Source organism: Chiloscyllium plagiosum, chromosome 17 (assembly GCF_004010195.1).
Source record: "Chiloscyllium plagiosum isolate BGI_BamShark_2017 chromosome 17, ASM401019v2, whole genome shotgun sequence".
In the NCBI taxonomy this organism is placed as follows: Eukaryota; Metazoa; Chordata; class Chondrichthyes; order Orectolobiformes; family Hemiscylliidae; genus Chiloscyllium; species Chiloscyllium plagiosum.
The window spans coordinates 32,752,583-32,768,783 of NC_057726.1; the positions used below are offsets into that span (position 1 = coordinate 32,752,583).

At 38.7% G+C, this 16,201-nt stretch overlaps 1 protein-coding gene across 2 annotated transcripts in view; it reads left to right on the top strand.

Moving 5' to 3' along the window:
• The window catches only part of ca5a (carbonic anhydrase Va), a 43,514-nt gene extending 27,699 nt beyond the window's left edge, over nucleotides 1–15,815 (top strand). Inside the window, exons 5-7 of one of the 2 annotated variants that reach the window (XM_043706811.1) lie at nucleotides 1,241–1,303; nucleotides 5,384–5,539; nucleotides 13,606–15,815. In XM_043706811.1, the coding sequence (XP_043562746.1) occupies nucleotides 1,241–1,303; nucleotides 5,384–5,539; nucleotides 13,606–13,749 (363 nt within the window). In that variant the 3' untranslated portion in view covers nucleotides 13,750–15,815. The remainder of the gene's footprint in view (nucleotides 1–1,240; nucleotides 1,304–5,383; nucleotides 5,540–13,605) is intronic. The other variant, XM_043706812.1, reaches the window with a different exon arrangement.
• The last annotated feature ends 386 nt before the right edge of the window (nucleotides 15,816–16,201 follow it).

The following is a 16,201-nucleotide window of genomic DNA, read 5'->3' on the forward strand; positions in this document are numbered from 1 at the left end:
GGCAATTTAGTATGGCCAATTCACCTGACCCTGCACATCTTTTGGACTGCGGGAGGAAACCGGAGCACCCGGAGGAAACCCACGCAGACACGGGGAGAACGTGCAAACTCCACACAGTCAGTCGCCTGAGGCGGGAATTGAACCCGGGTCTCAGGCGCTGTGAGGCAGCAGTGCTAACCACTGTGCCACCGTGCCGCCCACAGTAACACCGGCGGAGACCAACCGAGGTCCGAATCTCAGCTACTCTCCTCTTCCCGCGCGCAGCTGCATATTATATACTTTTAATTGTCAGGATGTGTGGAATTTGAGGATGAATGGGATGATAGTTCCCCATCACTGGAGTAGGTGCAAACAGTATGTTTCCTGCCGTCCCAGTAGAGTTGCAGGGCACACACAATAGGGTGCTAATTGGTTTATGTAAAACGGGTCCGGGTATTATCTGTTGTCTCTCTCTAAGAGGGCAGGGGTTAGCACCCCCCTTTGTTCCCTTGGGGTGTTGGTGTGTATTGGTCTGTCCGTTCCTGTATGGTGGATGTCTGTCCTTTGTGTCAGGGTGGCTCCGTATCGATGGGTATGGGTGTGTTTCAGTCAGTCTCTTGATGTGATTAGGAGATGGGTTTCCATATTAATTAATTCCGGAGTTTTGGCCCACGAGTTATGGGTAGTGTTGGTCTAGTATGGATTTTATCTGTCCTCTGTCTCCTATCTCCCGGTCACGTGGGCGGACCGGCAGCTGCTGAGTTCTGTGGGTTTAAAGCTGCGACTGCTGTTTAAAACACAAAATGAATTCTTATCGTTTCCTGATGTAGGCATAGTCCCGTGGCAAAAGCAGGGCGGCTCTGATGCCCGCTTGTAGTGGGTACACTGACAATATCTAAAAGAATTTGACTCGGTACATGAATAGGAAAGATTTTGAGCAATATGGGCTAAACGCAGTAAAATGGAACAAGTTTAGGTAGGAAACCTGATTGGCTAGGACAAGTTTGACTGAAAGGCCTGTTTCTGTGCTGTATGACACTGACTCCAGAAGACTCCACGGGTTTCCAGTCTTTTGCACTGGGCAAGATCTATGTATCAAATGCATTTGCCAGTCTTTCGCCTATTGCTAGGATTCCCCAAGGTGCGGGAAGAAAGTCCTACTATATGAATGTAATTTCAACAATAAAGTAGTTTCCACAGAATATTTAAAAGAATTATGTATAATGTACACTTTTGATTGAGTTCTTTATTTTGTTAAAAGCTTGGAAAAAGGCACGATCGACTACAGAAACTTGTTGATGCATTGCCAGCTGTTAAACACAAGGTAGGTATTCCTTTTAACTAGTTTTCTGTTTATTTTCACTGTTGGATTTATGCACCATTGGTATTATTCATGTTTTCCTCAATTTGAAAAAAAGAGTAGTGCAATCAGAAACCTGAATAGAGTATGCTCAAACAATTCAATTCGAATACAGGTCATTCTGCTATAACGCACATTTGGTCAACGCAAATTTGCTGTCACGCGATTGACAAATTGTTTCTAAAGTGCAAATGTTTATAACATGTTGGCTGTAACGCGATTACATCACCAACACTTCAAGCACTGTTTCTAAAGCGCAAATTTTCTATAACACAGTATTGCACAAGAATGCAACCATTGCTTTATAGAAAAACTGATTTGTATTTTTGTTACTTAAGAATCAGAGTCTAACTTGTATTTCAGTTAAAGTGAAAAATTAATATTTACACCAAATATTAATGGCTTCATTCCATGGTTTAGATTTTCTTTTGTGTTCACTAAGATGAGGACATCAGTGCAAGATAATGTTCCATTTTTGACAACCACACTGGAACTCCTTTATGTCATGGATGTTGGGGTCCAAAAATAAGGCTGCATTAATAAGAAAAAGTCTATGTTCTCCTAATTTAAACTAGCATAATGAAGGTTTACCTCTTTTGCTACCTATGAGACCCTCAATTTATTAGCAAATTTGCAATAGATTGAACTTGTTGTAATAGACTTGCTCCGAATTTTTAACATCCAGCACTCTCAAATCAAGTATATACAATATAGTCTTATGGAATGTCTCAATAAGATTTCCTAATCCCCAACCTCTTACAGCTACATTCTGTCTGTGGATTGGTTAGATGGGTAGATTAGCGGCAGGTAGAATTTAACTCTGTCTTATTCCTTCTTCCAAATTCCAGTACCTCACATTTATCAGAGGGCATACTCAATGAATGGCAACTCAGAGGAACAGAGGGATCAGTCATGGCAGGGAGCTGTGAAGATTTTTGGTTAGGCAACATCTGGTGTACTGTGTGCATTTCTGGTTACCACACTAGAAAGGATGTAATTGCACTGGAGAATTTCAGCTCTGATGATAGGTGGGTAAGCGCTAGTTGATTTCTTGGAATAGAGAAAGTTAAAGGAGTTTTGGTAGAGGTGTCTAAGATATGAGGTGCATGGACAGGGTGAATAGAAACGGGCTGTTCCTCTTAGTCAAAGAGTCAACAGCAAGTGGGCATAATTTTAAAGTGAAAGGTAAGACATTTAGAGGAGATTTAAGGAAAAACCTTTTCATCCATGGGGTGGTAGGTGACTGGAATTGGCTGCCTGGGAGGGTGGTTGAGACTGGAAAGCTCAAAACTTTCTAAAAAGTACTTGAACAAGCAATAGAAGTGTCACAAACATTCAAGGCCAAATGCCTAGTGTAGGAAAGTGGCATGAGTGCAGGTAGTATATTTTTGGCGGTCTAGACTCAATGAGCAAAAGGATCTCTTCAGTACTGTACAATTCCATAATGGGTGAATGGAAAGAAGTGTGGTAGATGAAATTCAATATAAGCAAGTGGAAGATTATCCATTTTGAACCCAAAAAGAATAGATCAGAATACTTCCTAAATGTTATGAAGTTAAATACAGTGACTATCAGAGAGATATGGGAATTCAGGTGTAGACATCTTTAAATGCCACAAACAGATGCAGAAAATAATCAAGAAAGCTAATGAAGGATACAGAAAGTATGCTGCAGCTGTACAAAACCCTGATTAACCACCTGGGATATTGAGTGCAGATCTGTGCTCATTTCTAGAGCACTTTGCTAATTTTCTAACAATGCTGCTTTAATTTCAAGGCCAGTTATTTTCTCATCTCTGCTCTGGGATTCTGAATTTTTGTCCATATCTGAACCAAGGCTGTAATGTAGTCTGTCAAGGCAGAGACCAAATTGCCTTTTGGTCAATCGGTGCTGTTTGAGAGCATCATTGATGACTCCTTGCATCACTTTGGTGATTGAGAGTAGATTATTGGGTAATAACTTTTGCTACCTTTTGTGGACAGGGCGTTCTTGGACAATTTTCTGCATTGTCAGGTAATTATCAGTATTGTGAATGTACTGGAAAACCTTTGCTTGGGAAACGACTAATTCTTTGTCCAATGAATTCAGCTATTCATTATTTAGTGATTATCCAAAGTCTTGTTCCAAGGTTCCTGAAGACTTTCTCTCCCATCCTATATTATGGTCATAATACTGGTACATAGAAGAGAGATGCTGTTTGAAAGAGGATGGAAGTTTTATTCAGAGCATTACAGTATTTTAGAGGGTCATCTGAAAATTCTTCATAACAGAATTTAAAAGAACTAATCAACTAGTGAAAGAATAATCTGGAGTGACAATAAGAAAGGACTCACCCACTCCCACCCCCTTTTTTTGTGCCAAATATTACCCTAAATCCTTTTAAATAAAATTAGTGCTCAAAGAAAGAATTATAGGGTGATGAATTTAGTAAGATGCTGATGCACACAATAGGTTGACTGGACTCTTTTCTCAGATGAAAACATTTGTGGAACTGGCTGAAGTCTGCAACCATCTACTTCTGGCATCCCAATTTTACTTGTTCCACCAATGATGGCCATGCCTTAGGCTTCATGGATTGTGAGCTCTGGAATTCACACTCTAAACCTCTCCACCTTTCTGCCACCTCTCCTTCCTCTGTAATACTCCTTATAACCCAACAGTTTGACTAAGCTTTCAATCATCTGAAATTCTCATATCAGGTTATGTGCCTCATTGTCTAATGCTGCTGTCTAATTTTTTTGTTCATGCTTGGAACTTGATTAGATTAGATTAGATTACTTAGTGTGGAAACAGGCCCTTCGGCCCAACAAGTCCACACCGCCCCGCCGAAGCGCAACCCACCCATACCCCTACATGTACCCTTTACCTAATACTACAGGCAATTTAGCATGGCCAATTCACCTGACCTGCACATCTTTGGACTGTGGGAGGAAACCGGAGCACCAGGAGGAAACCCATGCAGACACGGGGAGAACGTGCAAACTCCACACAGTCAGTCGCCTGAGGCGGGAATTGAACCCGGGTCTCTGGCGCTGTGAAGCAGCAGTGCTAACCACTGTGCCACCTTGCTAGCAAGGTATTTCTTATGTCTAACTGCCTTTGGGAATGAAGTTGTGAGCTGCCTTCTAGAATCGCTGCATTCCATATGCTTCGGGTAGATCTACAGTGTCATAAGGAGTGAGTTCCAGGATTTAGTCACATCAAAATTGAAGGAATGTTAATAGATTTCCATGTCAGATTTACATATGATGATGGTGTTCCCATGTATCTTCTGTCCTTGTCTTTCTAAATGTAAAGGTCATAGTTTTCAAGGGTGCTCTCCAAAGAGCCTTGCTGAATTTCTGCAGTTTCTGTGTCATAGATTGTACACACTACTGTACTGAACATTGATGTTGGAGGGAGTGAATGTTGGTAGATGTGACGCCAGTCAAGTGGCTACTTTGACCTGGATGGTGTCAAGCTTCTTATGTTCTTGAAGCTGCACTCATGCAAGAAAGGGAGAAGTATTCCATCACACTTCTGACTTGTGCCTTTAGGTAGTTGACAGGCTTTAGGGAGTAAGGAGGTGAGTACCTTCCTAATTTCCTACTTGGTCTTGAGACCACAGTACTTATCTGGCTGTTCCAGTTCAGTTTCTGAACTCTCCTGGAAATCGCCTTTACATTTTAAGGCGCTATGTAAGTACAAATCTTGGTGATGATCATTATTCTAAAGAAGCATTTCCTGCAGTATGAGTTATTTGCTCTGTTCCATGTAATGGCTACAAGTTTTAATGAGGATATGATTGCAGTGTCATGTCAGTGCATTGTGTATAAAAGGTTGTAATACTCATGGTCCATTCTACCTAATTACAGGGAGAAGAAACCCAAAATAATATATATATATATCCCTAAAATTGTTAACCACTTGATATGTAGTCTTCAGAAGCATCAGTGACAAAACAAATAATTCAATTGTCAAATCTCACGAATAGTCAAGAAATCTTAAGAGGAAATCCTGTATCATTAATTACCGAAATTGTAATTTATTTGTACATACCTGCAGGATGCAGCAATTGAATTCCTTAATTTTGATCCTGCCTGCATGATTCCATCTTGTTCGGATTACTGGACATACCCTGGCTCTCTGACCTCTCCACCTCAAAATGAATGTGTCACTTGGGTCATTATGAAAGACCCCATCGAAATTAGTCCTGAGCAGGTAACATTTTCAACTACTACTTAATTACAACATATATACACTCCCAAAATGTTGCGAACATCTGTTAAGGTCACAGTACAGTGATGTTTGCAATTTTGTTCACCTCATTGTAGAAAAGGCATTGAAGTCTTAATGGTATAAACTGCTAAGCACTTGCATCCAGTTTGAACTACATGAAAGAAATAATCTCTGTGCTTGAAGACAGACAGGGTCTCAAGGATTTGAAGATGTTGGCCTTCAGATCTTCTCCATATATTGATGCTGGGCTGCCAGAGGCAGATTTCCTCACAGACACATGAAATATTTGGCTACCTGCTCACTGATCAGTTCAGAAGGGGAAGGGTGGCAATTCTGACTGGTGTTGACAATTGGAAGTATGTAGAATTTTTCCAAGCTCAAGAACTTTTTTCATACAACATTACATATCCTTTTCACAGTAATGGCTATTGACTTGCCAAATCAAGCATTCTCTACCAGTTTCATGTCTCCTTGAACACGTGTTAGGCCTTTTTATCACCATGTGAATAATTTAGGCTTTGTCTTTTTTAATGTCACTAAATTTTTTTTCCGATCCCATATACTTATTTTACATTCTTCCTTGTTATTTTCCATTTCTATTTGCTGCTTTCCAATCTTTTCAAAGTATTATTTCACATCATGGTTATTAATTAGCCCTTTTTCATTATTTGATACTAGATTTAAAATTATCTATCCAATACCTGGTTCTCAATGTATTGCTGTAGATGACCTTGACTAATGCACTCTTGAAACTTATTCCCTGTAGCTGTGCTCAATTATTTTACCAATGTATAGACAGATTGAACTCTCCCACGAATATGGTGAGTCCCATGATATATGCTTCTCCTATTTAACCTCAAACCCTATCTCTATTGCATGATGTTCTTTAAATAACTTTAACCAGTGTCTGCTGTCACTTAGCTCCAATCAATTTTTTTTCCAATCCAAAGTCTACTTATGTGCTGATATCATCACTTACTATCAGTGCAACTCAACCTCCTTTTCCATTTTGAGTATCCTTCCTAAATGTCAAAAATATTTTAATATTAAATTTTCAGTCATAGACGCCATGCAACCGTGTTTCTATAATGGTAAGTAAATCATAGCCATCTGGCCTCAATTTATGCCTTCAGATCATCTCTTGTGAGTGCTGCATACGTTCAGGTAGAGTGCCTTTAACTTTGCCTTTTTGACATCACTCCACATTTGAACATACTCAATGCTCGGATGAATTTCTCCTATCTTCGAGTCATCTTAGCAGCTTTTCAAATTCCTGTTATCAACATTACTTCCTTCCAATTTGGGTTACCCTTCAGGTTCCTTTCAATCTGACAGACTAATTTAATCACACCCCAACAGCATTATCAAATTTCCTTGGGAGAATATCAGTCTCAGTCCTGTAAAGATATAGCACATCCAGTTATCACAAGTCCCACCTGCCCCAGATCAGGTCCCAATTCCTCAGAAATCTGATGCCTTCTCTCTCCTACACCAGTTTTCTCCTATTCAATCAATCAATCCTCTAGTTCTTCTGCCCCTGTGACACTGGGATTAATTACTGCTCGAGGTTTTGCTTTTTAATTTCCTTTCAAGCTCCCTGAAATCTGCTTTCAGTATCTCATCCCTCTTCCTATTTATGTCTGGTTGATACCCTCCCCAGATGACTGTCCTGCAGCTTCTTCATAACATTATTGACATTGGCATCAGGGACACAGCTTACCATCCTGGAATCACATTTAATGCAATAGGGTACCTGTTTGATACCCTGACTGTGGAATCCCTTATCACTATTGCTCTTTATTCCTCTCCCTCTCGTGACCTAAGAAGAACATAACAGAAGATCTACGAGCATTAGTAGACAACTCAGTCCCTCAAACTTGCTCTGCCATTCAGTATGATCATGGGTGATCTTATCTCTGCTTTAGCTCCACTTTTTTGCCCACTGCATAGCCCTTCAACACATTAACAAATGAAGAAAATGTCTATTGTCTCCTTAAATCTACTCATGTTCTGCATCCATCCTCTCTGTTTGAGAGAACCATTTTCTTATCTCTGGTTTAAATCTTCTACCCTTTAACCTAAGACTTTGACCTCTCATTCAAGATTATCCAACAAAAGGAAATATCCTGGTCTACTTTGTGCATTCCCTTTAGCATCTTGTATACCTTAAGCAAGGATTTCTCCAAATGTGTGGTATATAGTCAGTATTCATGTTGCATTAGGATAGTGGAAGTCTGGCTGGGATCTAGTGCCCCTATCTCCCAAAATAGGCACCCTTGATTATCAAAGACAATATTTTAATGTATTTTAAATGTTGTAACTGTGCCATATCCATCACTTCCTTTAGAAGTTCATTCCACCCACGAACCACTGTGTGTGTAAAAAAAAAAAAAATAAAAAAAAAATTGCCCCCATGTAGAACGTTGCAACGCAGTTCAGGCCCTTCAGCTCTCGATGTTGCGCCAACTTGTGAAATTAACCTGATGACCATCTAACCTACACTGTTCCATTAATATCCGTGTATGTCCAATGCCCATTTAAATGCCCTCAATGTCGGCGAGTCTACTACTGTTCCAGGCAGGCCCCTATTACTCTGTAAAGAAACTACCCCGATATCTGTCCTAAATCTATGTCCCCTTGTGTTAGCCTTCACGATCCAAGGAAGAAGGCTCTCACTGTCCACCCTATCTAACCCTCAGATTATCTTGTATGTCTCAATTAAGTCGCCTCTCAACCTTCTTCTCTCCAATGAAAACAGCCTCCATTCCCTCAGCCCTTCCTCGTAAAACCTTCCTTCCATATCAGGCAACATCTTAGTAAATAAATCTCCTCTGAACCCTTTCGAAAGCTTCCACATCCTTCCTTGAATGCGGTGACCAGAACTATACACAGTACTTCAGCTGCGGCCTTACCTTGTACAGCTGAAGCACGATCTCATGGCTCTGAAACTCAATCCCCCGACCATTAAACGCCAACACACCATATGCCTCCTCAACAACCTTATCAATATTAGTAGCAACTTTCAGGGGTTTATGCACCTGGACATCGAGATCTCTCTGTTCATATACACTGTCAATAATTTTACCATTAGCCTAGTACTCTGCATTTTTGTTACTTCTTCCAAAGCGAACTTCACAGTTTTTCACATTTGCCACTTCTCAGCCCAACACTGCATCTTATCTATGTCCCTCTGTAACCCACAACTCTGCCTACCTTAGTGTCATCTACAAATTTACTAACCCATCCTTCCAAGCCCATATCCAAATCATTTATAAAAATGACAAACAGCAGTGGCGCCAAAACAGATCCTTGCCCCACACCACTGGTAACTGAGCTCCAGGATGAACATTTCGCATCAACCACCACCCTCTCTCCTTTCAGCTAGCTAATCTCTGATCCAAACTGCTAAATCACCCTCAATCCCGAAACTCTGTATTTTGTGCGATAGCCTACTGTGTGGAACCTTATCAAATGCCTTACTGAAGTCCATATAGACCACATAAACTTTCATTCTGTGTGTTTTCACCATCTAGTTCCTCTGGGAAGGAGAAGAGATTTCTAAGTGATATATAAATTAGGCATATTTTGCTAATGAGAAGCAAACATATAGAAATAAGTCTTTCTTGGGAATTTTCTTTTTCTCAAATGTGATGATGTTGCTCCTTTAACAAGGTTACATTGTCCTTTTTTCTTCAGAAGGGTCATAAATGCATAGTTGCCGAGAGGTCTGGCTTGGGTGAGTTTTAGGGCCAATTTGATTATAACTAACAGATACTGCATCAGTAAAAAGGCTTTCAAGTTTTTTTAGAAATGCTTGTACAATGAAGGAGGAGTGGCCAGTTCTCCTAGCTTAGTTTTTCTCTGGTTTGGTTTGGTTTGGTTTGGTTTGGTTTTAGCCAGCAGTCAGTTTTGAAGCTTCTGGACCCAAAGAAGCAGGTCCATGCTGATCCTCCCTCTCTCTGACATCTCTCCTGTAAGACCCTGTGTTTGATTTTTCCTTTTTTTGGCAAGGAGTGTTTACAGGGATTGTTGCAAGTATTTTGAACAGCATCATTAACTTGGGATAATCTGTTGCGCTTTTGCATGGATTAAGTTATTCTGTACTCTGTTTTCTTTTGTTTGAGTTTCATTTGGTAATTTTGCAAATTCTCTTTAGTATAAAACTAAGTGGTTGGGCCAGCTGCATCACTCCTGGAATATCCACTATACACCTGCTTAAAACAACTAGCAAAGTTAGGGTCTGGTCTACTTTCTTGAAATGTTTTGAGAGGTTCTGGCCTGTTCCATAACACAAAGTAAATACCAATTATTTTCCATTTTTTGCACTATTCTTCCAACTTTCTCACCTTTACTCATGTTACTGAAGGGAGTAGAAGATTCTGCCCTAACATTTTTTTCCTAAATTGGCTTTGTATTTTGGCTCTTCCAGAGATATTGTGTTGTTTGTGAGTGACCATCTAACCCCTTAATGTCATTCATTTTCAGTTGTATGTTCATAACAGCAGACAACTTGCAACATAGATGGTGCATCTAAGACTCCCAAAGCTTATTACTGACTCTTCACCTTTGCAACTCGTTAATGTTGTGTCATTAGGTTTTGTTTTTAACCATGATGGTCACAGAACATTGCACATTATTCAGATAAATATGATTTGCCAGTTCCCTCCATAGAATCATACAGTACACAGCTTGAACAGAGTTGAATCAGACCTTGGGTTTGAAATAACTCCACAGAACCCAGTATCCCATCACCAACTCACCCTTTATTCACAAATGAACAGCTCTTGACTGTAGTACTGCTTCATGCACAGTTAGGCACCAGAGTATCAGTATCTCTGTATTCACCCTTTTTAAATGTCAGATAGGGCTCCCTGATTGGGGCTGTTAATCTGGTCCAGTCAGGAAACTCATACTCTATGATGTCTAGCTGGTTAACCTTGTTACAATCAGTCCAAGGTGTATTCTGTTCATATTATGACATTTGCATGAAGGTAGTCTGTTGCCTATTTTGCAGCATTAGGATCACTCAATGTAAAATATATGTTTCTGAATTTGTTTCTTAGGAAAAATATAACTTGTTTTGGGCAAGCATTTAGAAACCCAATTTCACCAAAATCTTTGGGCACATTAATTTCAAGAAAGACTCTTTATTGATCCTTACAGTTAAAAGTTAAACTCCCCCAAGCATTGTACCCTTGGCATTTCCATGGGACTCACTTATCCTGATCTTCATTTGAGGTGCTTAAGTGCAAAATTAGTGGTCACTTCCTATCCAGCCTCCAGGTTGAGAGCAGTCAGAGGAATTGGAATGCAGGAGAAGTCCAATATTATCATAGAGTCATATAGTACAGAAATAGACCCTTCAGTCCAACTCAACTACGCCGAACAGACAACCCAATCTGACCTAGTCACACTTGCCAGTATTTGGCCCACATACCCCTACACCCTTCCTATTCATATACAAATCCAGATAGATTCTAAATGTTGTAATTGTACCTCCCTCCACCACTTCCTCTGGCAGCTCTCCATATACACACCACCTGCTGTGTGCAAAAGTTACCCCTCAAGTCCTATTTAAATACTCCAAAAGAAATTTTACAGTGCTTCTGACATTTGTTTTCTAGAAGTGTATATTTTATCCCACAATTATAAACCCAGTCAAAACTAAGCGTCTATCCATACTTGATACTTTGGCACAGTCCAACAACTTAAATGCCAGCAGATTAAGGAATTTCAAAATAAAATTTCTTCATTCTTGCATACAAACCTACTGAATTCCATATGTACTCTTCCACAGTACAATCTTCATTTTTTTTTAAAAAATTTGTCAAAATCTGGCTAAACCTCCTAAGCAATCAACAAATCACCTTTTTGATAAATTTTATCCAAAGATAGCAATCTGTCCAAACCTTCATCCATTTTATAACCACCAGGTACCAATTCTGAAGGTAAGTTTTCTTCTTGTTCTACTTTTGTAAGGTAATCAAAGTACTACAGCTTTACCTCATTTGCTCTTTGTTGAAGTAGCCATATGGACCTGGGTTACTACTTTATTCTTCTTTTGGTCATCAGGTTCACATTCAGAAAAAAAGAATTTGGTAATCATACCCTGAAACATTTTACATTTAACTGTATCATTCTTTGCAGCTGAAATTATACACCAGAAAACAAAGTTAAAAATCACACAACACCAGGTTATAGTCCCACAGGTTTAATTGGAAATACACTAGCTTTCGGAGTGACGCTCCTTCATCAGGTGATTGTGGAGGGCTCGATCGTAACACAGAATTTATAGCAAAAATTTGCAGTGTGATGTAACTGAAATTATACATTGAAAAAATTGATTGTCCTTAAGATTTTCATCTGTTAGAATACAGTGATAGTTTCACTTCTTTCATGTGTAAATCACAAAACCCTTTTTTAAAAGTTGCGTTCTCGGGTTAGCTGTTAACAATGGTGATAGCTAGACAATATGTTGAAGATAGTTCAACATATTATCTAGCTATCACCATTGTTAACAGCTAACCCGAGAATGCAACTTTAAAAAAAAGGGTTTTGTGATTTACACATGAAAGAAGTGAAACTATCACTGTATTCTAAAAGATGAAAGGCTTAACAGACAATCAATTCTTCAATGTATAATTTCAGTTACATCACACTGCAAACGTTTGATACATACACACAGATATTCCTACACACACACACACACACACACACGGACACAGGTACACACAGACACCCACACTCCCTTATAGACACACACACTCCCACACATGTAACAGCTTTTGTGTGTATCAAATTGCCAGCATTTTCCATCTTTACTGATGTGGTGGCATGTGTAATTTCTGTGTTCATTGAGTATATTTAGTGTAACCCCTGGTGATCCAATATCAGCCCAAGTGCACCAACTGATATATCCAAATATCTTGATACCTATCAATATCCTGTAATTACAAAATCACTGACTATACAATAACTTTTGATGCCTAAACAAATCTTACATTCAAAACAACTATATGAACTAATACACACTTACCTGTTACACACCAAACCGTGGCTAAATTTCTGAGTAACAGACATTTATCTGAAACTATTTCACCTTTGTTAGACTAAGTTTATATTATCTCACATCATAAAAACAGCTATGAAACCATAAACCTTACTTCTGACCTGGACTGTATGACTGTCCTTCCTGACAGAAAGTGCTTTACAACTAACCCCAATTTAACAAAACATAATTTAATCCATTGTTTGGAGCTTCAGTAACACATTTTCAGCTCTGATCTCCAGCATCTGCAGTCCTCACTTTCTCTTTTGGAGCTTCAGTAGTAAAGGACTCCCTCTTCCCTCCATTGGGCACCTCCTCTTCCCCCCACTCTTTCTAAACCTTCTCCCCCACTCCATTACTGGGCCTTTCCATCAAGATTCCCATCTCTCTCTCTCTCTCGACACACACACCTGAATGACTCACCTCTGTACCATCATGAAACACTTCCTGGTTCTGGACTCAGATACTGGAGACTACTTATTGTCGCAACAGTGACCACTGCTACAGGTGGTCCTTGTGGGACTACAGACTACTGCCCGTTCTGTTTGGCCCACAGTGGCAGGACATAATCCATTCATTTAGATGCAAGTCTAATAGTGTGTAATGGCTGAAGGACTGCTTGTGTTTCCACTGATTATGTGAGAGGTGTAGCAGGGAACTCTGCCACAGGTTAAATTTTACCCCTGGCAATAAATGACCAAATATCAGTGTGGTGTATCTGACCAGATTGTGAGTGCACGTGGTATTGTTTAATCTCTGCAGGCTGGTTACTGTCTTTACAAAAGCTTATTAGGTTCGCTAATTCTGTAAATAGTCTATGAAAGACCACAGGCATCTTCTTCTATTAGAGAGAAACAATCATGAGAGGCAAACTTCCATGAACTATCCCAGTTGGTATATGGCACATGTTTTTAACCTTCATTGTTGGTGCCATTTTGCACCACATACCAGCAATCTAACAAGTTGTGCTAACTTGTATAATTTATATTTTCTTTTACAGTTAGCTACGTTTCGAAGTTTGTTTTACACATCCACTGGGGAGAAGCAAAAGAATATGGTAGACAACTATCGACCAGTGCAGCCTTTACTGAAACGAACTGTATATTCAACCACCTCACCTTTCCAGAACAGTGTTTCCCAGTAGAATAATACATCTGATTCCAAGCACTGTTCAGGAGAAAATACTGAAGAGCCTTACATAATTTTAAGTACACTAATTTCTTCACTTTCAAGTCTGAGGGACCTGGAACATTTACATGCAGAAAAGGAGCTTTCAAAAACATAGATGGTTCAATCAATATGGGTGCTCTTTTATTATCCAGTGTAGTTAGAAAATGTGCAATTAGTGAGGTATTTCTTATGATGCAGTAGTGTTAAAATTTTATACAATTATTAGGTGCTTTTAATCATTCCTTTATCATTAATAGTGTATGTTTATGTAAGGAACATTAAATAAGTCTGTTTTTGTTTTCTTTTCAATGAAAGGTGATAATATACATTCCAGAACACTTAATCAGTAATTATTGTAATAAATATTTACACCTAGGATACTTTAATGGTGGCATGTATGTACATTTTTTATGGTTCTTACCTTGTTAAACATGAGACCAAAATAGAGTAGAACAATTGGTAATTAAAATAATAAATTCGGAGAGGTTTCATCATGCTATATGATGCTACAAACTGCTATGCAATGAGGTAACAACCTTCATATTAATAATCTATTAAAGCTGCTCGTGCATGATCTTCTTGCATTTTGCAACAAGTGCCTGATCTCAGCAATTACAGAAGGATAATTGCATATCAATATACCGGTGACACTTCTATATTGCTTCAGGTTGCCCTCCCAACAGTTAACACTGATTGTTCTGCAAGCTTAGGAAAGTTGAAGATGGGCAAGAATACAATAAGTTTACTATTTCTGTATCCCTAATAAAGTTCTGAGATGTCCAGGTACATGTAGAATTATGTTCAAGTTTGACATGGTGCAGAGATGTAATATTGAAGGTGTTCTTTAGTCCAACTAAATCAAATATTCAGATAACACTGACTTCTACTGTGCGATATAAGAATGCAAGGCCAACCACAGCCAGTGTACGGTTGGGTTAATTGCTGCCACTATCAACTTTTCTAATTGTATCTACGGGAACTACTTGGTCTAAAATAGGACACTGCTGACAAGAGGCTTTTGTCTTCAACTAGATGTCATTTATGGCATAATTAAAATTAGGTACAAGTTATTTCAGCAGGATAGATATTGTTACTAAGACTATTGGTAAATGCAGGATAACCAGTTGTCCACTTTGAGATCCTAAGAAACTTTCCCTTTCTCCATTCGAGTTCTGATCACATTATTAGGTTGAGCGGAGCTTAATGCAGACTACAACATTAACCCTTTGAGAAGGAGCCTTATACAACAGTAGGTATCTCATTTCTATCTCTGCCAGGAAAATCACCTTAATGCTACAGTAAATGTATCCTTTTGCTCACAGATGGAATACTACATAACAATAGGAATCAATAGGCAATAATCACCATTTTCTTCATAAACATGACATGACTGGAATGTTTAAACAATTGCTTACCCAAATGTTTTTTTCAGAACTTTTTGTTTTAAATTTGCATTTGAAATAACACTATCTCTTCCCGTCATCGCCTTGGGGAGTCTGTACCATACCATGCCCAGGCATTATAAAACACTTTTTGACTTAACACACACTAAGAGAATTAAAGATGGCAAAGGGAATTCATTTCAACAATGTGTTAAAAGGAACTTCTTTGTAAAGAAAAATAATAGATTTGGGCATGCATTTTCATGATTACGAGAAGGAATATCATCCATATCATTCTCTTCGATCTCCTAGTGAAAATTTTGTAGGTACAAGACCATAACCCACAATAAACAAAACAATACTGAAAACGTAACAGCCAGAATTTGTTCAGATTTCTAGTTAAACCCAGTCATCAGAATAGCAAACACAAACCAGAATCTGAAATTTTTCTTTGTAAGATGTTACAAACACCCTGTTACGTGTTTATTCTGATATCAGACACTCTACAAATGTTTTGATACATATCTACTGAGTGTGTTTGAAAAAGTGATACAATGGCCAATAATAGAAATATACAAAACACTTCTGACTGTTGTTTTTAAAACTGTACAACTCGTGGTTTTACATTCACATGAAATAAACAAAAATCAAATATTAACAATATGGAGTGGTGTTTATGGGAAGTAACAATGGAGATTTTGCAGAGTAAAGTTGTCTCAATTTCTATTAATTTAACTTGATGCAATAGACCTTTACTTCCTGATAACTACTGCCTACAAGAATTTTTCCAAATTGGGGGAGTCCAGTTAGATGGCTGACCTGCAAAATCAATCCTGAAACAAAATAAAGGAGTACTGGTGTTCTTTACAAATAATGTAAATGCATGTATTTTTAGAAATTTTGATCTTTTTGAACAGCTGAGCTAGAATTAAAAAATACAAAGATTAAAGTTTTCCTTTTCAGTAAGAGTATTTATGAATCAATGTGTCTGTTGTTTAAATAATTTTCTTTTGTTTTACCTCCTCACCTGGCTCAGTGTGTAAA